At 37.8% G+C, this 27,665-nt stretch overlaps 2 protein-coding genes across 4 annotated transcripts; one reads left to right on the plus strand and one right to left on the minus strand.

Moving 5' to 3' along the window:
• Positions 1-1,875: 1,875 nt before the first annotated feature.
• On the minus strand, positions 1,876-27,642 carry PIGF (phosphatidylinositol glycan anchor biosynthesis class F). Of its 3 annotated transcripts, none has more exons than XR_004082239.1 (7): positions 27,272-27,642; positions 25,538-25,629; positions 24,563-24,679; positions 19,927-20,035; positions 8,866-8,999; positions 6,592-7,521; positions 1,876-2,975 (listed from the first exon to the last, which is right to left on the minus strand). XR_004082239.1 is itself a non-coding variant. In XM_005416196.3 (6 exons), exons 1-5 carry the CDS (start codon positions 27,497-27,499, stop codon positions 8,886-8,888), a joined length of 660 nt encoding a protein of 219 aa, XP_005416253.1. In that variant the 5' UTR covers positions 27,500-27,642; the 3' UTR covers positions 1,876-7,521; positions 8,866-8,885. The 3 variants fall into 3 exon arrangements, 1 of the variants encoding a protein (XP_005416253.1); XR_004082240.1 differs by having other exon boundaries at positions 5,119-7,521; XM_005416196.3 differs by having other exon boundaries at positions 1,876-7,521.
• RHOQ (ras homolog family member Q) lies at positions 6,184-13,591 on the plus strand. Its single transcript, XM_005431690.3, has 4 exons — positions 6,184-6,243; positions 6,559-6,723; positions 7,458-7,553; positions 8,284-13,591. Exons 1-4 carry the CDS (start codon positions 6,184-6,186, stop codon positions 8,437-8,439), a joined length of 477 nt encoding a protein of 158 aa, XP_005431747.3. The 3' UTR covers positions 8,440-13,591.
• Positions 27,643-27,665: the final 23 nt, after the last annotated feature.

Here is a 27,665-nt window from a genome sequence, read left to right on the forward strand (position 1 = left end):
AAAATAATAAGCCCTATAGGGCAAATTAAGGGACTTTCACTTTTAGAAAACCAACCAGCAAGCTGAAGTTCTCACGGTGATGGAGAGAAGGGAATTGAGACCATCTAGGAAAGTAGTTTAGCATCACCACATGGCAAGATGTAGCATTTGGACAGTACCGAATTCCATATTAAGGCTAAGATCAAATCTGATCACTTAAAGGCAATTTTGTATATAATAAAAGAAATATGCCATTCTTCCTGTCTCTCATGATCTAAAATCCATCTTAACTAGGCTCCATCTTCCAGCTAGTTATTTCTGTCTATCCAGAAAAGCTTTTCAGAGATGTAAGCAGCTGCACAGTTCTCAAATATGCCAGGAGGAAAGTTTTGTTATTAAAAAAAAAAGGTAATTCACAAACCCCGGGCTTTTTCAATGTATAATTCATATGTCCTTTGAACAGTCCTCCTCACAGGAATTCAGAAATGGATTTAGATCAGTTTACTTCCTTTTTAGAATACAATGGAAGAGCACTTACTCTGCATACTTGCAGCCTTTTCGATAAATTAAAAATACATGCTGGGCCCAAACCAACAGCTTTTTGCACTCTCTGGGAAACCTGTGCTAACAAACCACAACAGGACAATTCTGCTTTCTTTAGCAATGCAAGCTGTATCCTCAGAAGCCTGTGAAGAGACAGAGGGTCTGTAGTGCACTTTTCCCCTGCAGCCAGGGAATAATCACTGCATCTTTCTTGTTTTGCATATTCAAAAGCTAGGGGCTACAGATGTAGACAACTGAAAAATCAAATGCAGTCATCAGCATAGCAGAGCTTGGGTCATAGAATTGGCTAAGCAGACAATGCACTGTCAGTCCAAACTGCAGCTTTATGCCAAATGGTCCTGCATTAGTGGTGCCTTGTGAGCGGCAGTGCCAGGAAAGCAGCATCCTGGGGGACGCTCTACCCTCCTGCCTTGCAAAGGGTTACAGTGTTACACAGCCCAGACTGAAAAATTTGAAGAGTGTTTTTTAGCCAGAGAAGCAATTTATGCTTGGCATGGGGCAGTACAGGCCACTTCCCTCTCTCTCCTCCCCCACCAAGTGTCTTGCAGAATCAGAAACCACAGGGTGATTCAGTGCAGTGAAGTCTGGTTCCTGGTGTGCTTTTGCAGTAAGCAGTTGCTTTAGACAGAGGCTTTGCCTGGTGCTTATAGCAAAGTTGCAGATCAGCCTTTAATTCCAAATAATTTGGGGGACATGGCAAGATGTGTCCAGAGGTAGCTGTGAGTTGTTACTAAGTCCACACTTATGTACATCAGAAATTATGGTTCACTTGTTATGTTTTCCAAAATATTACAGGGGGCCTTCTGAAACAGAAACTTATTTTCAGGGAGGAAAAGTGAAAAATGCAGTCTTGAATGACAGCTTTGAAATGTATTTAAAAAACTGAAATATGGCAAGTCATAATGAGAGGACTTCTGCCTCTTGTTACTATGAAGTGGTTAAAACAGACTTTTACCAGGGATTTTACTCTGCAAAACTCTGCCTCACTGCACTCCTCTGAGCAGTAGTGATTACCCTTTGCTGCATGAAGGTTGGATTCCTCTAGCAACTCTGCCTGATGTCTATTTTTGGCTTCCTCTCTAAAAACAGATGGTTGGGAGTGAGAACCTCTCCTTACGATTGCTGTTGTAAGCTGTGAAAGCAACAGATGGTTGCTAACACAGAGATCACAAACGCAGAGGTTTTGAGCTCCGGTTTTTCTTCCAGTGGTGCAAGCTTTATTTTGTTTCCACCCATCCACTTTATACCTCTTGGAATAGAAATAGGTTTATCAAGAATATGTCAGTATAACAACTGAAGATGCATTGTTAAAATTTCATTCCTAAACTGCAAAACGCATAAAGTAGTTTATTACTTTGGTTCTGTCAGAACAAGACACTGAGTGTGAATTAAAACATGACAAATCTTGGGCCCTTGCATCAGTGTTAATGATATACCATAATTTGGTTTCTCCTATTTTCTTAAAAACACTAGCAAAGAAATAAAACCCAACCAGACAGATACAGGTTAACACTGTCTTCATGACTTGCAATGGCAGATCTGAGAGTCCTGGACTTCCTCAAAGGTCTTGGTCAAGGTGTGGGAAGGTATTGGCTGCAAAGAACTAACTGCCTTTCATCTCTCTGAAGCAGCCAGAGAGACCCTAATACCATTCCAGATGAGCAGGAGGCCTGTGGTCTCACACTGCTAACAGAGGGGTAAGGACCTCTGTCTGTGTGTCCATCACTTCAACTGGAGCTGGGAGGAGTGTGATTCCATAAATCAGGGAAGCCACAAGGTCTCTACACACAGAACCTCTGTATGTCTGTGCCTCGCACCTCAGTGCTCTAATAAACATAAAGAAATAGGAAATAGTGCTTTCTGTGGGTCAAGAAGGCTGTCCAGAAATTATTATACTCCACTTTGTCTGAGTTTATTTTTTAAAAAAAATATCTCACTGCACATAAGCTGTGTACATCAAAGGCTTTTGGAGTGCGTTGCAAAGACTAATGCATTATTAAGCTAGCAAACCCCTACAGATGGGAGGATGCAAACAGAGAGAGGATAATGATTTGCTCAGGACTACATACTGTGTCAGTGGCAGAATTTGGAATACAGTTTCCTTCTCTTTAGCTGTGTCTCAGCTGATATCCAGAGAACTGGGCAAAAGTATCAGTTCAAAATCAAATGCATGACTTGAAATGGGACACTGTGTTCTGCTTCTGGTCTGAGCAAACCCATGAAATGAAGAATATTATAATGCTGCAATACCATTCTTCAGTCTGCATACAAAAAGTTTCTCAAGACCTCTGTTTCTGGACAGGTAAATGTTGGAAATAGTCAGATTTTGACGTGTTAGAGCAAATCCTCTTCACCATCCAAAATACAGTATCCAAATACAAGGCAGCCGAAAATCTCAGGCAGATTAGGTACTGTAACATGGAAAAGGAGACCTAAAGGATAGATTTTAAGAAACCAAGATAAAGGCAATGCTAGACAAACCTTCATCCTAACATAAGAAGACATGGTAATTTTAAAGCCTGAATTTCCATTCTCCACTTTATAAACAAAACCCCGTTTGTAGTTGAGAAGCCAAGTCCTTATGTCCTTCATCTCATCTCCTTCTTTATGTCTGTTGTGTACTGGCAGCTGTCCTGGCTTTCCACAGGGATACTAGGGAAATTATGAACAGCCCTGCTGCAGTGTCATGTCTTTTAGAGGGATCACAGCTCCACAGAACATTAATTAAGTCAACATTCTTGTGGCCAGTTTTGCTTGAAGTTACTATAGCCCTCATATTTTCTGTATTCACCTGCTTCAGCAAACAATTTTTTTAAACTCTAGAGTATGTTGGAGAATGAGCTGTTTCACTATTATAGCCTTGAGTTTTTGAGACTTATACTGATTATTTCAATCCTTAGGGGCTTTCTTGCCCATCTTATTCACATTCTTAAAATATTCCTGCTAATATCCTTAAATATTTTTAAAGTCTAAATATATATGCAGTGCCTCCTCCAATCAGATTGTCTAATTAGTCTAATTGCTGTATAGTGTGGTATGTACATGCACTCAAATTGGAATTTGACTGGCTAGTATAATCAATTTTGCTGTTGCATTTCATTTTAGAATAAACCACATTTATTTCCCTTACACTAGATTCAGGAAATAAATTACAGTTGAAGCAATAAAATTTTTCCAGGCTTCTCTAACATTCAGTCTAAATTAATTTGGTATTTCAGAATCTTCTACCAGTTGTAGCAGTTAAGCTGGCCCAATACATCACAGAAAGTTTACAGGTTTTATTGCTGTTTCTGAGGGGCTGTTGGGAGGCAGAAGGAGTCTTTAAGCCCAGCCAGCCTACTAGATGCTGACGAAATTTAAGAGGGGTTTCTCCCAGGAGGACTCAGGACCAGTTCAATCATGTGGTGGAAGGCTTTGTTAGAACTACTGCCACTATTAGTGTCAATGCACACCTGATGTTCAGAGCACAGACAAGGTTCAAAGGACAGCCTGAGAGCACTGTCATGTTTCAAGCAGCAGGGCTGGTGGGTATAGCCAAATTCTCTGATAATTTAAGGAAGCTTCAATGCAGTGAAGCCACTACAGCAAACAGCACACACATCTTTGGCTGTGGTATATGGTGTATCCAATCACATTGTACTTGCCTTCTGTTTAACTCTTAATTACTTACACATGCCCACAGCTGGCCCAGTGCAAGTGGAACAGGGTATAAATCAAAAATCACATAAACAAGTGCAGGAAAGGAGCTCAGACCTGAGACTGGCTTTAAAAAAATGATTAATATTTGCTATGAATAAAAGGTCCATCTGTAATTTGAAATGGATTAACTAAAGAGCTATTTTAAGGTTAATGGACTAACAGTAATTTCTGGTGACAGTGAAATGCTTTCTCCATTCCAGCATTTAGTGCAGACAGTATTCTAGTTATCCTAATCCAGATAGGAGATTTTTAGACAATGCAGAGTATAGGGATGGCAACTCTTTGGCGGTAGGAACAAATTACAGCTTTTAACTAGATTTTTTAAAAATACAACTTATTCACTAATACCCCACATATGATTTAGAGCTGATTTTTCAGAGCAGCTGAGGGGTCCACTGTGTGTTCTTTCATGTAGATTTTGTACTCCAGGGAACAAAGTAACTGGTAGTTGAGAAGTTTCTTTTAGGATTTTAGTCTCCATCCCAGAAAATAGAGTGCAACCCTGAGCAGGATCTAGCTATATTCAGTATAGAAGTGAAACATAAAATACATGTCTAAAAAAACTAACTGAATGCTAAAAGAGTTTCAACTTCCTGTGTTGGTGTTCTGAAGTTATTTCTGCTTTCTATGATGAATGTCCACAGATTTGGAAGAGACATAGTTACTGTTTCTTTCTTCTGAATCAGGGCAAGAGCCTGACACTGGCAGGGAAAAGGCCTGTCAAATGTTGTAGCTTCAAAGTGGTCTCAGTTACTGTGGTTGTGAAATTGGGAACCCCACTCAACAATTAAGCATGCACTAGCTAACTGATGAGCCTGTTTACAAAACTAGAGTGGATACTCAAAATGGCACAAGAGTATGACAAGGAATGATCACCTCCTTGCTACTGCAGGATTTCTGCCTGCACTTGTCTTTCCTCCAGTTCATGAGAATAACAGCTCTCTTCCCACAGCTGTTGACTTCCAAATGGAAAAATGAGCAAAGCAGAAACTGTTCTGCGGATGTTCTCACAGTTTTTCTGAAATTCTAGTGACCATGTTTAAAACCTGACAAATCAATGAAGGTCGTTTCTGAGGGTGTGACTATAGGTTAATAATCTGGTAATGTGGCTGTTCCCAAGGAAACAAAAATTTAATTTTCTGTCTCATTTCAAACATGGACTTGAATTACATTTCTGTCTCTATGTTTAATGAATGAATCATTGCAATATTTGTGAGATTTAATTAAGATGGGGAGTTTACATGGGAAAAAGGGAAACTGCTGCAGCAGCCCTAATAAATTGGTGTTTACTGTGGAAGGTATAAATCCAGCATTTGTTAGTGTCTCTGCAATGCCTGGCCTCAGTCTTAGCTATCTATGTTGCAAAAACCACCAAAATTCTATAGTAGGAATGGTAAGGCAGTGGTTCACTGCCAAAGACCAAAGCCTTGCATAGAGAAGCTGGGGCATGTTCCCTCTGGCTGTTAGCTAAAACAAGGGGCAAAAATCCACTTTCTCCCTTGCTAGAGAGAACTCTGATTTACAAGAGGGGCAATGCTCCTAGGTACTTGTCTTGCCACAGTATGGTATACCCTGGCAGTAGGACTGCTGACTTTAAATGCTGGGACTCTAAATGTCTAAATAATCTTTTCACACTAACTCCTCCCCCACACTCCCAACAAACAAATAAACAAAGACATTAATATTCCATAGCGTTCTTGATTCTGAATTTCTGTTCCATCTAATCTTTTGCTGGGCTTGCTAGTAGAAAGCACAGTCTAGACAAAAAAGGTCCCTTCTGATCTTTCCTACTGCCCTGAACACTAGGAACAGGACTGTAAGGTTTCTGAGAAACAAAGGAATTCTAAGGAGGGCTTTAAATATCATCTCTGTGTATGATCCAAAATAGAACATTTAAGTGCACCGAACAGCCTTAATCTAGTCTAGCTTTGTATAACCTGGATGACTCTACAGCAGTCACACCTGCTCATTTCTCTACAAATACTCGTCTTTGATCTGCAAGTATGTTTGAAACATAAGCCTTTTGTTTTTTTCCTGAAGTGAAAACTTTTTGAATGTTAATCATCTATATATTCTCATAGAGAAGCAAGTTTCTATCAGTATTAACACATTTTTCAAAATATTTACATGCATATATAGTGATCTTCACATGGAAATTTTGCTCTAACAGTGATACTAAGTAACTTAGAATAGTTTTAAACATTCAGAAAGTTTGCCTCAACAACCTTCATGAAATACAAATACAGTTTCTGAATATAACTGTTAAAATACAGGCAACAATTTAATATTGCAGATAACAGAATTTTTCTTCCTTAGGAAGACTATGATCGTCTGAGACCTTTATCTTACCCTATGACCGATGTCTTCCTTATCTGCTTCTCAGTGGTAAACCCTGCTTCATTTCAAAATGTGAAGGAAGAGTGGGTACCGGAGTTGAAGGAATATGCACCTAATGTTCCCTTTTTACTAGTAGGAACACAGGTATTTTTGGTTCTGTTCTACTTTTATTTAAATAATTAGGATCACTGTATGGTGCCTTTTCTCTGGGCTGGAAGTTGAGGCCCAACAGCACCTGTGCAGCACCTCCTTCTGCCTTTGGAGGAACAACCCTTACAGGTGGCAGAAAAACACAGATACATGCTGTTCTCCAATGAGCTATCCCCATTTTGTTAAAAAAAACTTATGTCCATTGTAAACACGGTGGCAAGATGGGCTGCATGTCTCTCATGTGACTTTCTAAAAAGTCACGGGACTTATTGAATAAAATTGTCTGCTCATGCCCATGTTACTGGAATTTCTTGGGTTTACAACTATTAGTCACATGCAATATTTGCTGAAGCAAAGGAAAAGGGGAGAAATCAGACAATTTCCTCTTGCTTCTTGTGGGTAGTGGACTGGGCTTCATTTATGAAGTGACCCACATGTTGGTGTTACCTATGGGTTAATCTTTCCGCCACTGCATTTGGTATTCTAAGATGATCACATCTAATTGAAGTGCTGAATTACAGAATAAATGTTTCTTCCTTCTAAAGGTTCCAACTTAAATTGAGGCCTCTTGAATCAGGAAGGGTCCACGATCTGAATCATGACATTACTCCATTTTCATAGAGATAATATTCCATTGAATGATTCTCCTTTAAAAAGAGGGTATCATATTGCCTGCTGACTTTTGTTTAGAGAAAGTATTCCAGCATGACTTCAATCTTTCTTGCTAGATTGATCTCCGTGATGACCCAAAAACTCTGGCAAGACTGAATGATATGAAAGAGAAGCCCGTATCTGTGGAGCAAGGACAGAAGTTAGCAAAAGAGGTAAACTGGATACTCCGAAATGAAACCAACTAACAAAAACAACAACAACTAAACACCCCTATTTCTACTTGACTTTGTCTTCCTTTACCACTTTTTGCATATTTTTAGCCGTCCACATATGAAATCTTGTGACTACTTACCAGTTAACAACACCTACATTAATGAGTAGACCTATGTAATTACACTTTCTTGCCAGTAATAGTTCAAATTTTCAGTGTAGACACTTGTAAAAGCTATACAAGCTATATAAATATTACTCAAAGATAATTAAAATCCACAGACTGGTTGAGGTTGGAAGGGACCTCTCCTGCTCAAGCAAAATGTTGGAAGCATCTTTTAGATATTATTTGAGAATGTTATACTGCCACTGTAACTACTATGTGGATAATGCTTACCAGGACACTTACAGAGCATTTATTTTTGAAACACAAATAAGTAATGTAATTATATTTTGCTCTTTAATTATCAACCATATCTTAGGCCTCCACTGCCAATCTAAAGAACTTACTTCTTTCCCACAGAAACCAACGTAAATACCTTCCAGATCTTTGGACAAAGGACAGAAATTATTTTCTCCTACAAGGGGGGGGTGCACATTTAGATAACTTTTTTTAGATTGCAGCCAAACATTGTAATGTTGCTATGGGGGGAGAAAAAAAAAGCAGAAATGCCCAGATGGAATTGAACAGCTGAGACATACTGCTATTGAATTAACTTATTTTCTTGACAGATAGGAGCCTACTGTTACGTGGAGTGTTCAGCTTTAACACAGAAAGGACTGAAGACTGTTTTTGATGAAGCTATTATAGCCATTCTAACTCCAAAGAAACACACAGTGAAGAAGAGAATAGGCTCAAGATGCATAAACTGCTGTTTGATCACGTGAGAGACATTTAACAATGGCCAGGCTTACTGTGAAATTCTACTGATTTTAAATACAATACATTAAGTACATAGTGAATTTGTTCCAGGTTTGAAAGTTAAACCTACGTTTCTGCCTTCTACAACCAGTGAAATCCAGAGGAATAAAATCAAACTCAACGAACTTGTAATAAGAAGCCACCACATCTGTTACAAATATTTTATTCAGACTGGAAGGTACAATCTCTCAGGGTTACACAGTCTAGAGGAAGCAAAAACTGCACCATGCTGAAATGGCATCTATGTGATTTTACTGAGTGGAGATGCTTGGCCTGAAATACTCTAACTGAATTTGGACAGTCTTCTGCTTTGACTCTATATATATATATATATATCTCTTTAAAACCCCCAACTTTTGCACAGTCTGTATGGAATCTGCACAAAGAAATACCTTGTCTCTTTTTGTTCCGGTTATCTGCTTTTGTATGTAAGCTGCTTCCGGTTCCAGTGTATCCACAGAGGTGCAATAATCAGACCAGCCATATAGCCAAAGGTAGCTCCGAGGGAACAGGAAATGGGCCATACCTGAGGGGAGAACACCAGGCAGAAGCAGACAATGAGGAAAATGTCTGTGGTTTTTTGTACTTCATGAGCACAAAGTCTAGGTACTGAAAGACAGTAGTCTTATTCTACTTTAAAGCTTGATGTGCTTTCCTAAAAATGCCAAAAGCATAACAATCGTCTTCATGAACACTAAATGCTGTTGTACAGTTTTTAATTAATATGCATTAAAATGTAAGCAGGCTTCTGGCTATTGCAGACTTTAGCTTGATAGTCCAAAAACTATGTGGAAAATAACACCTCTTAGAAGTGTCTGTATCTCGGAAGCATTCAGCTGACCTGACTTCCTACTCTGCTGTACACATTTGGATACCTACAGATTTTTCAGCAACTTCTCCTTTCAATCTCTCATGGTGTTTTGAAGCTTTCAGGTGTGTATAGAGGAATTAGTATTCAAATAAGGCCAGAGACTGAGATAGAGGTTTGTTGGCTTTTTTTCTTGAAAAGTATGTGAAAGGATAAATTTCCCTCTGGCTAGCAGTAGGGAGGGAACACAAATTTGGAAGGTGACTGAACATCTTGCACCCAGATCATCAAACTTGTAGTAAGCCAGTAATGTCAAAGAGAGCTTTAATTGTATGCTCTATTTTCAACTATAAGAAAAGGAAGCCAACTCAATAGATCTGACTTAACTTTAACAAACCATCTTGTACTGACCCAGAGTAGTAATAGAATTCTTCCCTGCTCTTTTTTTTTTTTTTTTAAATTATAATTTGTATTGATTTGCAGGGAGGAATGGCCAAACCAAGACTTAACCAGTTTGTCATCAGATGTAGCTTATAGTACCAGTCCACTACATACTGCATTTGATGAAAGTCTCAACTAAGGCGGTAATTAATTAATTAATTAATTTTAGAATAAACAGAATTCCCAGGCCTCTTTAAAATTTTCCTTTGCTTTTTTTTTTTTTTTTTTTTGCAAGGACAGGTTTGCAGTTCCTGCTCTACAGTGCATATTCCTAAAGCAAGTATGGACTGGACTCTCCTTTTGTTTTTTAAATTAAGGGGGTATTTCCCCCCTCCCCATAGTGCTTGAGACTGAGAAATGCACTAGACAATAGAGGAAGTATCCCAATCTCCAGCCTTCTTTTCTACTTCACTTTGACTTGCAATTCATGAATATCAAGTGAACTTGCTCTTAATGGTACTGGTTCTTCCTTTCATTCATTTTCCTAGCTCTGATTCTTCTCTTTACTTCATTATCACTTAAAAGAATATATTTATTCACATCCTTTGATCATGGGAATTTTAACTACAAAAAAGAGTAATGTATTTTGTCCTCTGCTCTTTCATCTTCAATCTCTTCAGTTGTTTCATCTTCACATTCCTTAGCATTTACAGCTTTTATATGTTATTTGGAGGTCTTAAGGAGTGTAGCAAAGATGATTACTAAACAAGGTGCCTTAGGTACTCTTTATTGACCTTGTTTCATTCTTTCACTTTCATACATTCTGTCTCTGCTGCTTTTGTTGCTGAGTATTTCCGCAGTTGCCTCTCAAGCCAAAGATTTGCTTGTTTTCATTCATTTACTGTGTACAGTAGATCATCTATAAAAAGCCTTGAGAGGCTTTGGCATGGTAAGTACTACATGCATTTGAAACTCACATAAGTTTGTGGCCTTGGCTAAACTTACACTTCAGGTGGATCTTTTCAACTTTTAAACAAAATGTAATTATTTCTAGCATTTTGCATATTACACTTGTCTAAAGGACAAAACAATAAAAAAAGTCCTTGAAACCCTTCTGCTCACTCAGTAATGTTCAGATGGAACACAAGTCATACTTTTTTATCCACTGATGAAGTCAAATACCACTCCAATATCCACAAAACTATGGACAAAGGCTTCTTAACTCGGTGGTGCTTTTACATCAGATTTGCTGAGTGATCAATGATCAATCCTTCATTAAAGTTTTACCTACATTAGGTGAATTTGTAGTTGCCTATTTGCTTTCCAGAACTACAGGTAGATGATGGACTCTGAATTGATCATATTCCCCTAACTAGAGAGCAAATATCCCTGATGACCCAATGACCCTGTATATTGTGCTATTTTGTGTATAGTGGGTGACTATTGGTATGATTAAAAAGATATCTGATGATTGTTGTAGCCTCTTTCACCTGACTGAACTGCAACTTGGGACATGTTTTTTCAATAGCTGTGTAACTTTTAATACCAATTATGCCTCTGTCTGTCTTCTAAAACATTCAATTTTTGCTTTGGTTTTTAAAAGTCAGTGTTACCTTACATAAGTTTCAGGCTCTCTCTCTTTACAGTTGAATCTCTGACCTCTGAACACTCACAAATGGCAGGTGGAAAAGATAGGGAACAAAGGGAAGAAAACATGCTATCTCCCCATCTATGAATAAGACAGAAAAAGACAGAACCTCATCCCTTCTAGTGGCATGAAACAGAGGGGCACTAGGCCAGGCACTTGTTCTTACTGTGCTGCTTGGACAGCCCAAAGTAGTTCTGAGGGCAGTTCGATTGGCCTTTTGAAAATTCCCGAAGCACAGCAGTTAAAAGCCTGGATTTAAGAGTGTTGTTGTCCTGCCATTTTCTCTAACCCTCAAGACCTGGCAAAACCCCCTAACAAACAGGTAATAATACCAGTTTTGAACCTTTTGTTCTTGACTGATGGCTTCTAGGCTACATATAGCCCAAGGCACCCATGGGTATATCTAAAGCAGCAAGTTATCAAAGACAGATTAAGATACAGTTCCTAAGCACTCAGCTGCACTAAAATAACACCACTTTCACATGCTTTTGGCTGTCTACGAAAATGGGTTGCCTCTTTCTGTGGAAGTGGGTTGCTTTATTTTGTATTAGCTGCTGCCCTCATTTTTCTGAGGCCCAATCACTTTCTTCTGGACCTTTTTAAATGACTTTGACTTTCTCAATTGGCCTGCTTTTGCCCCCTCTTTCATATTATCTCAAACTTGGTTTAAAGTCCTTGACTTGGTATGAAATGCCTGTAAGTGATAAAAATCTAAGCAGCAAATATCTGTCTGCCTGTTTCAAGAGATTCCATTCTGCTTGCTTAAAATATGAGACTTGTAATACACCCCTCTCATCCCCTGAGAACTTTCCAGCTCAGTTCCTCCTACATCATGCTCCCTTCTGCCTTGAGGAAGCTGACATATCCTGCCCCAGTACTGATGTCATGTCTGGGCTGGGTCAGCAGCAAGGGAATAAGATGTTAGGCTGCATGGTCTAGCTGCACTTTTGCTGAGGGGAAAAAAGGCTGATAAGGAGAGAAAAGTGTGGGGAGCGCAGGAGATAGAACAGAACATTTTTCATGAAACTGTCAAGAAATGCCTTATCTGTCTCAGCAGCTGGGAAGCACCAACTACCATTCTCACAGCCTAAGACAAGAAGAATCAGTTTTTTACATATCAAATGCATGGTGAAAAGGGCAATTTTAACAACCTGTAGATGATTACTAGGAACCTGAACAGCAGCTTGGCAAAAACAAATCTTACCAAGAACAAAAAAACGCATTTTAATGGACAGAGCATGAGGCAGTGTTTAATGAAAAGCAATTCTGACTTCTGCTATTCGTTTAAATTTTCTTTTTGCCTTTTCATCTGGCAGCAGTGTTAGGACTTCACAGGAATTTCTTTAGGCTAGCTAAATAGACACTGCAGAACTGCAAGGTTTTTAGTATATATTAGAACTCATTTTAAGAATAATGACTCAAAATAGGAATTGCCAACCTTTCAGGACACAAATGAGCTAGTTTTCCTCAGTGCTCTTTAGAACAGCTAAGATTCTATGATGTGAGAATGCTTAGCAAATTGCATGGAAAGCAGAGCATGTTGCAGGATTCCAGCAAGGTATCTAGCTCTGCTGGACTGTGCATGTAGCTGGCTAAACCAGAATTCTGACTGCATGACAGTTTTGTCATCTATTACGAGTCTTGCATCCCATGCAAGGGAATTACATAGACATTGATAAGGACATAAGGGCCAGATGCTTATAGACCAGAGGAGCAACACAAAGTTTTTAAAGATATTATGAAGTAAGCAGCTGCCTGCTGGAACTTTCATTATACAAATGCAAATACAGTGAGGCAATCTACTGTACTTACTTTTCAGTAAACTTAAGAGTGTTTTTCTCATATTCCTAAACACGATTTTTTGTATGCTTACTGTTCCAAATAACTAATTTGACTGTCAATTAGAAGGCTATGTAATAATTTTTGTTTCATCTTAAAACTGAATAAATGAGCACAATTATTTTCCCTCCCTGTTTCTAACATGCCTTAAATTCCTGTTTAGTCTGTACTGTCTCAAAAACTTCAGTACATGCCTTTAATCTATTTTGGTTGCATGCACATGTTAACTACAAGTGTCTTATCACATTGTACAGAATGTGTGTGTTGACAAGCACACACCAAGAAGAAAGTGTGAGACTTTTTTCAGGCTGGCATTTGTAACTAGAAGTTGATTTCATGGATTTGTGTTCTAAAGTTATAGCAAGCATAACAGCCTTTGATCTCACCATTAAGGTTTACAGTGAACAGTAAACACATTATTAAATAAACAATGATAACCACACTAAAGTGGAACAAGCTTCTACCTCTGTTTAAAACAACTCCAACTGCATATTATCCCTTCTTCTTGTATTAAGCAACTTCTCTAATACCAAAACTTTCACAGTAGGTAGTAGATCCAAAAAGGAATACAAGAAGGAAACTCTCTGAGCTGTGTTAAGAAGAACCAAAGCAGAGTGAAAGTTTATAGTCCTAGCTTACTTGAGTAAGCACCAAGAACTGTACCCAAGATTCTCTGGATTATTTTTCAGGCTACAAATGTCTGAGAGGTATCTAAGGCTAATATTTACAGTCATATTGGCTAAATTACATGGCAGTCAGTCAACTCAAGTGAGCTTTATCAGCACTACCTATTATGCTTGCAGTATCCACTATGAAGTAGGAATACAGCAATTTTACTTCTACCAAATGATAAAACTGTAAGCAGAATATTGTTTCAAAGTCACTTTTTACCACTAGCAACAGGTACTACAAATTAAAATTATGCTACCAAAAAATCCTGGAGGTATGGGAGGGCATGCACACACCAAACACAGAGACATGATTTAAAAGTCTGTTATCAAAACATGCAATAAACTGAGGAATTCCCCAGTGAACTAAATCCAGTTGTTGTCAGTGGCAAATGCTGTGTCTGGAATAATAGTTCCACCACATATAAAGTATGCTGATAAAGTTGTGGTCTTTTAACTCTATACCATGTTGTTCTGCAACTGGTTTCCTCAAGCTGAGTAGAGAAAAGAAAGGATGTACCTAGTAACTCCTACATCATCCCCCTCCTGTTTCAGTGGTGCTATGTTTTTAGTTTCCACTTCTCAGTGACACATGAAGCCAGGATCCTGATCACACGTGGTTATTAAAAGCACACCATCAACTTGAAACAGGCAATCTGGAAAAACTAATTAACTGTAAGAAAGGAAGTTACTTTCTATTTCTTTGTAGAACTGTCCTAGCTAACTGTAACCCTTACATACCCATTGTGCTTCAGTGGCCTAGAGGCATCTGAGATGGATGTACAACTCTAAATTGTCTAGAACATCCTTATTTAAATCATCACAATTAAGTATTGCAAACTGCTTTAAAAATTGCTGAAAAATAGGATAACAATCTCAAAACACTGGCAAAATTAATCTACCAGTCTAACTGAAACATGCCTGGCAGAACGAGTCCTGGAAAGTTTGTTGTTTCGGGTTTTTTTTGTTTTTAATACAGAAATGTAACTACTGTGGCACCTAACCTGCATTCCTGTAAGGCAATTATCTTTACCTTTGTCTGAGATAGGCTGAATTCTAGATCTACAACCAGGAATAACAACAGACTGGGCCTCCCTGACCAACTGTTTTGCATAGTTACAAAATTTTTCTTAAAGCTAGCAGAGGGGTAACATACATGGCACACTTAAAAGTTGCTTTAAAAAAAGTAACAGGATAATGAAAAAAAACCCAAATCATAGGACACAAACTGATTTTCAACAATATATTTTATACTTCTAACAGAAATGCTTTATATATTTTTCATCTCCATTCTCAAACATTATTCAGACAATTAATGTTAGTTTATTTCTGAAACAATATTCTGTTCCTGTTAAGTAATATTTACTTAGCATAGAAGTTGTTGTATGCTCTAAAAAATGCAATTAACATTATTTTTAAGGGTAGAGAGGCACACAAATCTGAATATCCCCTGTATGCAATATTTTTCAAACATAAACATGGAAAATAAAGTGAAGATTTTCTGAGACATCTGTATTTATCTCAGTTTTGTTGCACGCCACAAGATTTATGTATAAAGAAGCAACATGTTTCCTTTGCTTTGTAAATAAGTAAGGATGAAGAAGCATTTGGGCTTTAGTGATTAGCACATAAGTTGGAATTCTTGTTATGAAATTCACCATCAGGCTTACTCCACAGAACCCTGAAGTACTTTGAAGTAAAAACAAATTCTAGTGAAAGACACAAAGGATGCTGACATCTGATATTCTAACCAGGTAAGATGCAGGTAATAGTACAAAAGACTTCTCAACTTCTACTGATACATCTCAACCACAACGTAAAGCAATGACTACCAGGTAATTTTTCAGTTCTTCTATCAGGTTTGCAGGAAAATATGATAAACTCAAAACAGACTGCCAAGGGAAGGGAAACAGTAGCAAAAAAATGAAACCAATGTTGCTTTTTTTTGAAGGACACAAAGCAGAACTGTGGTAGGTACGAGCATGGCAATTCAGCCAAGTATCTTACAGAATAGTGCAGACAGCTTCATTTAATACTCTGCTGGGATTCCAGCATTCTCAGTACTCCCTCCAACCTCGTTTGCTTTAGGTGAGTGACTACAGACCATTTCCATTTGAGGACCTTTCTATCAACAAACCAGACTTCCCAGAGGCAGCTTTACATTCCCCCATTTGTGAATGATTTTTCAATTTAAAAGTTGACTGTAGACACTCCTAAACTATCTACAGTTTGAAGTGTAGACACCAGATTTGATTAAGTGCTAAATTCCAATTAAGTGGAAAAATATGCCAATTCAAGACACAGTGACTTTTTCTGTGTAGCTTGTTTCATATTATACTGCTCTAACAAAGCTAAATCAATAGCATTTTTCATCCCAAACTCACAGCACATTTCTGTACCAGCTGGATATTTTGTGGTTTTGACAACTTTTGACATTCCAGGGCTACCAACAGAGCCCAAGGGCAGCAGCAAAACCCCTTTGGTTTGCTTTATCACATGATATTTCTCAATTATTGCTGATCCATCCAGTTCTTGTAGTACCAATTTCACCTTTTCTGTGACAATCTGCCAATAATGAATTGTCTGAAATTACAGGTAGCAATGCAGCTGCGTTTCTATTGCATGTTGTTACACCACAAATACTAACTATAATCAATACAAACATCAGAACCAGATTTTGCAATAAACAGGCTTAAATGCCTTAACACTGCTCTCTAAAATAATAATACCACTTTAGTCTTCCCCAAGTAATAAGATTTAAACCACATTTTCTGCTTTAAAGCAGAACCACTTCCACTACAGATAAAAAAAAATTGTTTACAGCACAAAGACTAAAATTAAAAAAGGAAAACAATCACTAATGAGACCTCTTTTTATCTCAGAAGCTGGTCTTGAGTTCAAAGACTAATCTGTTCCATTTGAGTCCATTTTTGGATAGGAAACTGGGTAAATCCAAAACTGTAATCCTCAAGCTCTCTGTTTTTAGGCTAATACGAGAAACAGCTGATGTCAGAAGCACGACAGCTTAATACTTTACTCATGCAGATGTCTAGAAGTAATTTGGTTTTGACTGGGTTCTGATTACTTTTAAGTCACATTAAGATCTACATGGTTTCTTTGACACCTTCCATGGGACTTAATCTGTAGGTGTTCCCCTAAACATACCAGGTGAAGTTCTGTGGAGTTCTATGCAAAACACTAGTAGTCCTTGTATTTGGGGGAGGTTAAAAATTATAATTATTATTAATCCTGCAGCTGTATTATGTGCAGGTATCTTTATGTTCAGTAAGTGGTTAGGTCACTCAGGGGCAATCAGCACTAAAGATCTTCTTCACAAAGTAAACAGATCTGCAACAACAGCAGACTTTTCTGAGGATCATTCTTCTTTCCCCTGTCTGAGGTTGAAGACAACAGAGAAAGCACTTCTCTTTTATTGTTACAGTGAAAGAATTTACGGTGAGTTTCTGTAATCACCTGACATCAGGTAGCAAAAGGAATACTCCTGCAAAAAGGGGCTTTGCGCCAGTGCCCAGTGAACTTCTGAAGAACAGAAATGTCTCCTGGTTCTGAAGATTTCTGAGACAGCCATGCAGCTACTACATGCAATACCTGGGTTGCTGAATCCATACTGTTCAGTAGGAAGAGAAAGGCAAAAGACATCAGCTGTGGCATGAAGTTGTTTTTCCCCAGAACCTGATTCACAATATATCTCAATATATCTCTTGCCTGAGCTGGGCAAGCTGGGAAGCAGTGTTTCCTGGGCAAATACTGAAAATGCCTGGCCAGGACACTGCCCCCACTTCTATGGTTTAGTGACCAATATTTAAGAGATCACCTTCACAAAAATATTAGATTATTAATAGGTGATTGAAAACTTCTGAGAGTTGTGAGCAGGATCCTTGACAAGCCATTTTAAAGAGGTTGATTTCTGCCTTGAAGACCTGTTACAATTTTGGTACTTCACTGTGTTGCTCTGCTGAAACAACTGGAATTGTAACAACTACATTGCATTTTAACAAGAACTTTTTAATCTCCCCTAATACAGCAGATCTTAAAAAAATAGCCTTTAAAACTGCAGTTTTCAAAGACCGTTGGAGTGGTAGCCTGCAGGACTGATAAGCAAACTCTCTATGGCTGCTCTTGAACTGCCCACATCATTAAAGATCAAGCAGGTGAGACTCACAGTGGAACAAAAAATTTCTTTCCCCATCCCACTATTTAAAACTCTATAATGTGTAAGATGGAGAAGTGAAGATGGGAAAAATGAGGGGAAGGGAAAGAACAACAGCAAATGCTCTAGGATCTAGGCAAAAGATCTTTGATGTAGAAATTGAGTCATAAACTCTCCCCTGCTAACTTTGGAACCAGGAGTATGTCAGAAATGAAGGTGGAGATGGTGAAGGAAAAGGGAAATTGCAGACACACAGGGAGCACTGGGGAGCATTCACACCCAGAAACAGCCAGTGACAAGTTTGGGTATCTGAAATTTCTGCAGATGCTTTACTGTTCTGAGGAGTCATATAGTATTGTTTTAGATGTTTAAGTGTAGCTTGTAGAGCTAAATTTTCCATCATGTTTGGCTTTTATTAGCTTGGAAGAGTTTTCAAACAGCAAAAATTTTCATGTCATTATCGAACTTGTGTCTCCCACTATTGGAACACGTGGGAATGGACCAAAAGCTAAAAACTAACTCTACCTAAAGTATCTGTCTTCAGCTATTAGTGTCTTTGTTTTGTTACTCAGAGCCCCCTAACCTAAGTTTTCCTCATATCATTGGTGCATAAAAGGTGAAGATTTCATACACGGCATGTTAGCAAAGTCTGAGATTTTGGGAATAAAACAAAACCTGCCAGATGAGACATGCTACTTTAAAATCCCAGCTGAGCAAGGAAAAAGTGCTTGCCTCTCATCAGGACAGAGAAGTGAGAAAGGCTTGCAAAGGAGATAGGAGATTGTATTTCAGTGAATCCCTTGATTTTTGGGTTACATTCATGTCTGTCAACAATTAATTAGTGTCAACACATACCTATGCCAGAATGATGGTAAAATATCTAGCAAGAATAAACCAAGTGTTTCAGGGAAGAAAATGTTTTGCTTTAAATATTAACCCACTCTTCCATTATTTTTGAAATACAAATTCTAACGTCTAATTACACTACTGCAATGAAAGACTAATGGCATAAAGGCTGTGAGCTATTTAAAGAAGACAAATTTTAAGTGCAGCTGTAAGGCACAGCATCTTCACAATATCAGAGAGGAAAGTGTGCTGCCTGTTACACTGATTTCTGGAAGAAACCTCTTAAACCATCTGCTTAAGAACAGGCCTGGTAGACACTACTCAGCCAAGAGTATGAGTTTGGTAACCAGACGAAGTTACGAAACACTGAGCACATGTAGGAAGAAGCTGTTACTAGTGCCATCATTTTAAGGCAATTGCAGACTTCAGTTATGTTTAATTGAATCACTTCTCCATGCCAAAAAACATAGTAAGAAATTAGCATAAACATTGGAATTCATAAAGATAGGATTTGCAATGCCAGCTTCACATTTCTTCTTGTTCAACTAAAAAGCTAATGTTTGCCTTCCTTTGAAATCACAAGTGTTTAGTACAGTGCTTTGGCTATACCATTTCCACAAACTGATCTAAATCCATTTAAAATACCTTATGTTAAGTGCTTTTGTGGAAGACAGAGGGGAGTTAAAACACCAGGAAAGCATTTCTTTCTCTACCTGTGAACAATAAAAGCTAGTAGACTGAAGGCAAACTTGAAGCCATCTTCAGCATTTCCCATTTCTCCTCCAGCTTGTCCAGCTTCTTCTTATCCAAATCATTAGAGCTCTATTCCATTATAAAATTTGCATGCAACAGATGCTCACAAGCATGTAATAAAGAACCTATTTAAACTGGAAGTAAAAATAATGCATTTTACTTCCTTCCACTCTAAGCACAGATGTTTCCAAAGAGTTGTTGAAAGTCTGGCATAACTCTGTAGGAGCAGCTTATGACCAAGTACAATACACCTGAAGAGCTTCAGAGCAATTTTTGTGTAGTGTGCATCTCCAGAAAATTAGTATTTTGTACCTTTATGGTAAGGGTGTAGATACTAACCTGCCAAGGCCGATCCCAGTCAAGAGGAATAGGAAACGCTCCAAACCAAGCTCCAAGTATACTGCACACAGAAGTTATCTGTAGACTGCTTTCCCATATGGACATAGCTCTGTAAAAAGTGTGTTAGAAGTTATCAACAACAGCAGAAGTTACCACAGCAGAGAGTTAGATCAGATTTCTCCCCAAATTTTTGAGGCTACAAACAGACATAAAAATTCACACATTTGATAAATAGCATGCAGGTTTCTCCTAAAACATACAAACTGGAAGCAAAATCTAAGCTGCATAATTTAGCTATAATTACAATCTTTTTATACCACACTTTAAAGATTTTTTTTTCCTTGAGATATTTACTGCAAAAGCTAATTCATGTTACCTTGAAACACTGCTAGACTGAACAAATAAATCTATCTTGCTAGCTATGTGCATTGCAGGGAGAGGCAGACATAGAAGTGTACTGTGGGACTGTACAGAAAAGCACAAGCACAGTCACAAAGGACTCTGTGGTGCAGACATATTTGATGACTACAACAATTCAAAATTTAATATAGAAGTCCACTATGAGAATATTTCAAAACAAGTTTCCATCAACTGAAAAGAAACACTGCAAGTAAAAGCAGCTGCACGTTGGAGCCCTTTGGCAGCAGTGCATCCAAGTTCAAGTACACTGGCTGCAGGATAAATTTTTTGCACACTAAAGAACTCTTACACTACCAGTCATGGCACACATTGTAAGAGATGTTAAATTACTTCAGTCCTCCGTTTATAGCCTTCTGCCACTATTGATTTTAGAAGTTTTTGAAAAGCTGGATTTCTGTTTAACAGATGAAGACTTACTACCATCAATGTACCAAGTGATTGCTCTGCTTTGCTCAGGCCATGAACATTTGGGTACTTGGTACCAATTAAGAAAAGAGCAACAGAAGTTCAGAAGGCAGTAGGGCACAGCTTCAAGACAGGAGAGCCAGGCTAGAATCACTGCTCCAAATCAGTACAGTAGAAGATCTGAGTTTAAAGTTTGCTACATCTCAGATTATAAATGTACACCAAGCTTCAGCTAACAGAGGGAAAAAAATAAGCATTTTTATGGCTCGAAGACTAGATGCACAGTAAACTCTGAACTTTGCATGTGCTGTTTAGGTTGCATGACATGAACACTTGGTTTTGAAGAGAATAAAATTTCTTTACTTCCGAGTCCACACTGCTGCACTCGCTATTGACCAAACAGCTCACAAATTTAAAGCAAACATTTTTCAATATTTGCAGAAAAAAAGGTCTTGCAGACTACAGTACTGACAGCGCAAGGTTGACATTTTGAGCAGAACTGTTTCTTCTACAATAACATGACCTCTTTAACTTAAAATACTCCAATTCACAATCCTACCAGTTTGAGATTCGTTTTATTGAAAAGTCCTGATGTAACAGGAAAACTGTTTAGGAGTCTGCACACAGAAAATTCTTTTGAATTATTTTCAGAAGCTGAATAACTGAGCAGAGAGCTGTCAGGCAGAACAAGGAAGAGAACATTCACAACAACCTTAAAGCAGCAAAAGAGACAACAGAATACACCAAGGACTGACTGAGGTACAGTTATACCTCACAAGACATCTTGTGTGTGTGGCAGATTCACCAGAGACTGCTGTACCATATGGAGAGATCAGACTGAGTCCAAATGCAAAACAACAGAATTAGCAAGGCACGGTGCCCAAGTGAAAAACAGCCATTGGCAGTTTGGCAACTATTTCAGCTGCTAATTGAACCCCTCTGCAGCAGGGACTGGCTACCCAAAGACAACTGACTTGTCCTCCAGCATCATCCTGAAGGAGCAACTACTTACTTTAAGTAAGTCATTACTTAAGTACTCACTTTTCTTCTTGGAATGACTGACACTTATTGGGATTTTTGAAGGTATTCTTTAAACCACCATATACTCCTCATTTGCATAAGACTAACAACTGCAGCAATGTTTATAAACTTTGCATTATCCACATTTCTTTCATTTAAACTAAGATAATCCAGCAGACAAAAGTAGCAATGATTAAGATAATAAATGAACACTAGTGGCAGAAAGGTTTTTAAAAGCCTAAAGTAATTATTTAAGCCATTTAAATAGCACAATACATTCAGTTCCACTCTGAATAATGTTGAATTAAGAGGTTAGCTGACAAAATAATCTATTGAGACAGCTCCTTCACAGACAAGATTTGGAATTCTTGGCTGCAGCAGGACTAAATACTAAGCAGCCCCTGGTGTGTGATGATGCCTACATTTACAAGAGACATTTCATGTCTGTAAGAGTATGCAGTTCATAAACAAAGTGATAAAATAGGCATAATGAAAACAGAAAGGAGCCCTAATGTCGTGGGTTTTTTCACTATTTTTTGGCAACATCCAAATAAAATCTCTTTTCTACCCTGATAACACCTTATAATTGTTATTACACAAGAAATTTCAACACAATTTCTCAGAACAGTGATTTCACATGAAGTCTCCAAAAGAAGAGGGAAAAAAAGGCAATAGAAAACTGAAAAAAATGGAAGACTTTTATGCAAGAGGCTATTTCAGCTAAGTTACTGAAACACTATTTAAATAGCAGCCACATGCTGCCATGAATGCTGATAACCCTTTCTGCAGCTCTTACTTCTCTCTGACTGCTCACAGCAGCGCATGACAGCGTATGATCAGTGCCATGACACTGACATCAGTCACAGCTCTCAATGTCACAGTAAGGAGCCCAGAGATGCTGGCGTGGGCCCACCCCTTCCCAAATGCAGAATTAGTGAAAAGGGCCGTATTTATAGCTAACTAAGAATGGAAGGGCTTGTCATGCAGAATACACAGACTTACTTTTCCTCACACATTCTATGTGCACATAGGCTTAAGGTTACTTAAGTCTAAATTGCACTCAGGTACTTAAAAACAAATTTTCTTTTCATACTAAGCTATACACTTAATCAGACTTTCAAGCTAACTGATCCAGTGCAATTCAATTCCCTAAACTCTACTTTCAAGGAAAGCAGCTCTGTTGATTTTACCTAACCATCCTTTTCTTCCATTTAACCAGTCTCACCTCATTCCACATGGTTAAGTTGAAGACAACCTTTTAATGTATCATGTCTACACTCATCTCATGCCCAGACCTAAGAAGTTCCAATTTCATGAGCTCAAATGAAAAAACAGAGGATTATTTTTAAATTAGCAGCTTGCTACAATCCATAAAGAAAGCTGCTAAAATATTTCTTTGTAGTCTATATTCACTCAAAGTGTAAACAAACATCATTAATAATAAACATTTTTCTCACATAATGTCACATGGCTCACTAGCAAGAAGTACTAACAAGTCCTCACAGCAAAAGTGTCAAAACAAGACAACTGTTTCCTATGCAATGATTGTGCTGAAATCACATGATCTACACTAGGAAAGAAAGAAATCAATACGTATTCAAAATCTACCTGGCACAAAGACAGACTGATATTGTCAAACATCTGTTACTTCAATTCAGCTGTTATTTCCAGATGCAAAACCTCCAAAGATGACCAAGTGAATCAGTAAAGATTTATTTTGTCTGAGTAACTCCTTGCTTTTATTACAGAGCAACTCCTTGTTTTTATTACAGTATAGTTATACTTCCACTGAAAAAAAACCAAGTGTAAATGACTTGAGTAAGGATTCAAGGTATTTCTCAGTAAGATGAGAACTGAGATAAACCAAAATTTAATACCTGGAAGTAGTATTAAAGTCTCCTCCTCTAAAGGAGTGCAAACCAAAAATAATTCCATATGTCAGCAGCATAATGTAACCTTTCAGTGTCTTCTGAGATGAGACTTCACCATTATGAACTATTAAAAGGGAATGAATACTAAAATCTCATTGAATCTCAAGCATATGTGAAGCCTCTTTATGTTTCAGTGTCCTATTCTTTCAACCTGCTATTATTTATGGAATGACAAAAGGCAGAAGAAATGGAAATCTTCTGAAAAATACATTATCCTTGATACATGCTGATGCTATGGCTGCCACTGCAGGTGAAAATGCAACTAGAAGGCTTGTTTTACTTTAAACATACTCCTGAAAAAATTAATGCTTGAAAACTCTGACACTCAAAACAGCTTTCTTTGAAATTGAGAAAAGAGTATGGGTTAATATCACATAATTAAGAACACAGTAAGTCATGTGTAATTTTCAACACTATATTCAGGTTTCAAACAGTGCTTCTTTTGACTTCCTATTCCTACTTTAAAAGTTGTATTTATGAAGGCACTACTGGATCACATGCAAGATTCCCTATGCACAGCTCAGTGTCAGGTCTCCCCTTTATTTGACAACCATCATATAGAACTGCACAATGTTTTATTTCAGTAGAATACGTGCTGGAAACTTTACTTCCTTCAAACACATACAGAGTGAGATTTAGCATCTGAGCATCAAAAATGAAAAGCTGTTTTTCTGAATCAGTGTCTTCAAATAAATCTTTCTTTGTCAGAAAAAATCCCATAGGTCTGTAATCACAAATACAAAAACCACCCATCATCCAGGAAGTTTTCTTTTCTTTACAAAAATTCCATTATATATTTTTACACCAATTCTGTCTGTTTCTATTCAGAGAAATATCAGAAACTTTAGATTAGGACTTACCCATTTTTACTAAATACCCGTATCCACGCCTGTATGTTTGGTCCCAGCAAACACAAGCATTGTAAAGTAGTAAATGTAGACAGAAGAACTGAAAACAAAAATGTCTCAGTCACTAACCTACAAAAAGAAAAAGAGTATTACAAAATTAAGTGAGGTGGTTACTAATGTTCTAAAAGTTCCAAGATTCAGGAAGAAAAAAGCCCCTCTAGCTCAACTTGTGAAAGCATGTGTGCTTTCTTAAACCTCATATAAAAGAATAAAATATTTTCTTCTTACTCTGTAGAACAGTAAAGGAAGCTGGAAAGAGTTCTGCTGTTATCTCAAACATGAGATGTAGTAATTTTTTTAAATGCCTGAGACCTGTAACATTTTTTAAAAAACACAGGTGTACTTCATATAGATCATTAGTTCTAAATTGAAGTATGCTTGGATACTTATTTCATTAATCTATTTATTTTTCAGTTGTGACAGCAACCATGAAACCAAACTACACGAAACTATTGTTAGCCAGCTACTTAGTGTATCTCTCAAAACCCAGGCAGCTTCACACTTTTCTTTAGACTTTCATTAAAGTTAAAACACTAATATCAAAAGGATGAAAAATAGGCAAGATGCATGGTTTAGAATCTTATTCGGGAAAATGACTAAATGAAGCTCCAAAAAATGTTTATGCCCATATGCTTAACATAAAAATTAAAGTAAATGGAGTTGTTTGTAACTGTCTTACGATTTTTATTTACAGAAGTCTCGTTTAGGAGCTGGCTTTCAAAAAAACCAACTGAACAAGCAAGCAAACAAACAAAAAAAACCAACCCAAAACCAAGAGGAAGCTGAAACAGCCACCGTTATTCCCCCAGCTAGGAGCTGATCCCTTAACTTCCAGTGTACCAGAAAATACACAAGTACTTATACCAACATCTGCAGGGAGAGATACCCCTTCGAATATTTAGAGAAAGAGAGAGTCTTCTGACTTACTCTATGAGAGGTGCTCCATAAAGAACAATAATCGCATGAAACAGTATGCAAGACATGAAAAAGTATATACAGCATTTTAGAAATCTGGATATCTAAAAAAGAGCAATGAAATATCAGAATAATGCTTCAAAACAGAACATAAGTAACACACACAGTCTATATCTTATCAGGAGCATTGTACTCTGATTATGTCTTTAATTTCAGCTGCAGCACAATATAATAGCATGGCATATTTCAAAACAGTTTTCCATATATTAATACTTTACATAATTAATTAAAAAACATCACACTCCACCTACAATTTTTTTTGTGCATCGCATTAAACAGGGCAAACATACAAAGAAAATAACCAGAAATTACAAGATAACCACAAGTAATTTTATTGGACATTTTTACTCTTCTGTTTAACATCTGACTGTCATATCCATTCATTAAAAGGCAACTCTCACAAAAGGTGAAAAAAAACAAAACAAAACAAGAAAACATACAATATAAAGAAGTCTGCTACATAAAGGATCAAAATTACATTAACTAAAACTACATTTTGAACTTGGCATCTTAAATTCTGACTATATTTGAGAAACATCCATAACTTTCTGTAAGTCTGCAAAACACATAATTTTCTATGAACTTAAACAACAGTTTCTGGGTACTCACTATATCATGTAGAAGCAAAAACACTTGATAAACAGTTCTGGTAAGGTCTGTTCTGATCAGGTCACCAATGCAAAATCTGTAACTTTCCTTGAACCCTTATTTTTCTATATTTATTCCTTTCTATATTTATTTCCTGGGATGAAATCTCACCTAGAACATGAAGTGTGCTTCATTTTCAAATCACGGATGGTTAAAATACTTCCTTCCCATCACGGTTTTGTGCATTTCACATCCTCCTCAGTCAGCAAAACTAGACAGGAGCTTTGCACACAAAGATATGCTCGCAGGGATGATTACTTAAATGCTTAAAAACCACCTCAGAGCATTACATCTTGCCTGGCTCAGCAAGTCAGAAGTAGAAGACTATTGTCCCGACTTCAAAACTCTGGGGTATTCCCTCCCTGCTGGGTAAGTCGTGTGCTGCTCCACAATCACTCTGTTGCAAAGTATTTCATTGGGATTCATATCTTTAATGCTCCCCATTGCAAACTGTAACTACAAAAAGTTTCTCCCAACTTCAGATTCTTCTGTATGCAAATTTCATAATTTCATCATACAAGGAAATGCAGACATTTTAATACTTTTCCATATGATTTTTTTAGTTGTTGAAACGTAGCATACCATCTCTTTTATGTGTCAGATTCTGAAAAAATACTTTTTTTCCTTTTAAAATTATGACAAACTTACAATTACATATGAGAAACGTGTGATAACATCTTTTCCTGGTATATCCACTTATCAAGAAAATAAACCAGGCCTGGACTACAAAATGAGTTTAAAGCCGTTTAATTTTGCCAGGTTTTGCCACCACGCAAATTCTTGGGACTACAAACAACATTGCTCAGACAAAAAACAGGAAAGCATAGAATCACTCACCTGAACAGGTTATTTACAGGTAGAGAAAGTTTAACATCATGAAAATACTGAAAAATTTGTTTCAAAAGGTGCTACACTCCACTCACTTATGGGAAATGGGAATAATTGTCTTCTTTCTCATTTGATTATTTAAGAGAATTTACTTCTCCTCTGTATTGCCTGGTAAGAACTTAAGAATTAAAAAAAAAATAAAAATCTTACCTTGTGACCAAAGGAACGTCTCTTAGGAGACTGATTTGGTTTAAGGACTAAGTGCAAAATTATATTAAGGGTAGCAACACAAACAGAACAAACACACAGCCACGTGAGGTGCGTTCCCAGCACGCTGAATCCGTCCAGGAAGAAAGCGGGGCCCAGTGTGGCCAGGACGATGGCCAGGGCGCAGAGCAGGTTGGCAGCCAGCAGCCTCCTGACCTCCGCCTCCCTCATGGCGTCCGGGCAGCGGCACCTGCAACACACCGAGCCCCGCCCCGTCACCGGCACGCCGGGACAGCATCTTCCCCGGCCGCGACGCGCAGGGCAGAGCTCTGGGCCGAGCTGGGGGCCAAGGGGAGGATTTGGGGCAGGAAACAGCATTTGTTAAAAAAAACCAAAC

This window comes from Geospiza fortis, unplaced genomic scaffold (assembly GCF_000277835.1).
Source record: "Geospiza fortis unplaced genomic scaffold, GeoFor_1.0 scaffold41, whole genome shotgun sequence".
In the NCBI taxonomy this organism is placed as follows: Eukaryota; Metazoa; Chordata; class Aves; order Passeriformes; family Thraupidae; genus Geospiza; species Geospiza fortis.

Excerpts from the sequence above, each read along its gene's own strand:
- RHOQ (XM_005431690.3), top strand. The coding sequence starts at position 6,184 with ATGACTCTACAGCAGTCACACCTGCTCATTTCTCTACAAATACTCGTC. Across the intron at positions 6,724-7,457 it reads TTTTACTAGTAGGAACACAG|ATTGATCTCCGTGATGACCC; the intron begins GTATTTTTGGTT and ends CTTTCTTGCTAG. Across the intron at positions 7,554-8,283 it reads GACAGAAGTTAGCAAAAGAG|ATAGGAGCCTACTGTTACGT; the intron begins GTAAACTGGATA and ends TTTTCTTGACAG.
- PIGF (XM_005416196.3), bottom strand. The coding sequence starts at position 27,499 with ATGAGGGAGGCGGAGGTCAGGAGGCTGCTGGCTGCCAACCTGCTCTGC. Across the intron at positions 25,630-27,271 it reads GACGTTCCTTTGGTCACAAG|ATATCCAGATTTCTAAAATG; the intron begins GTAAGATTTTTA and ends GCTCTTTTTTAG. Across the intron at positions 9,000-19,926 it reads ACTGGGATCGGCCTTGGCAG|GTATGGCCCATTTCCTGTTC; the intron begins GTTAGTATCTAC and ends TTCTCCCCTCAG.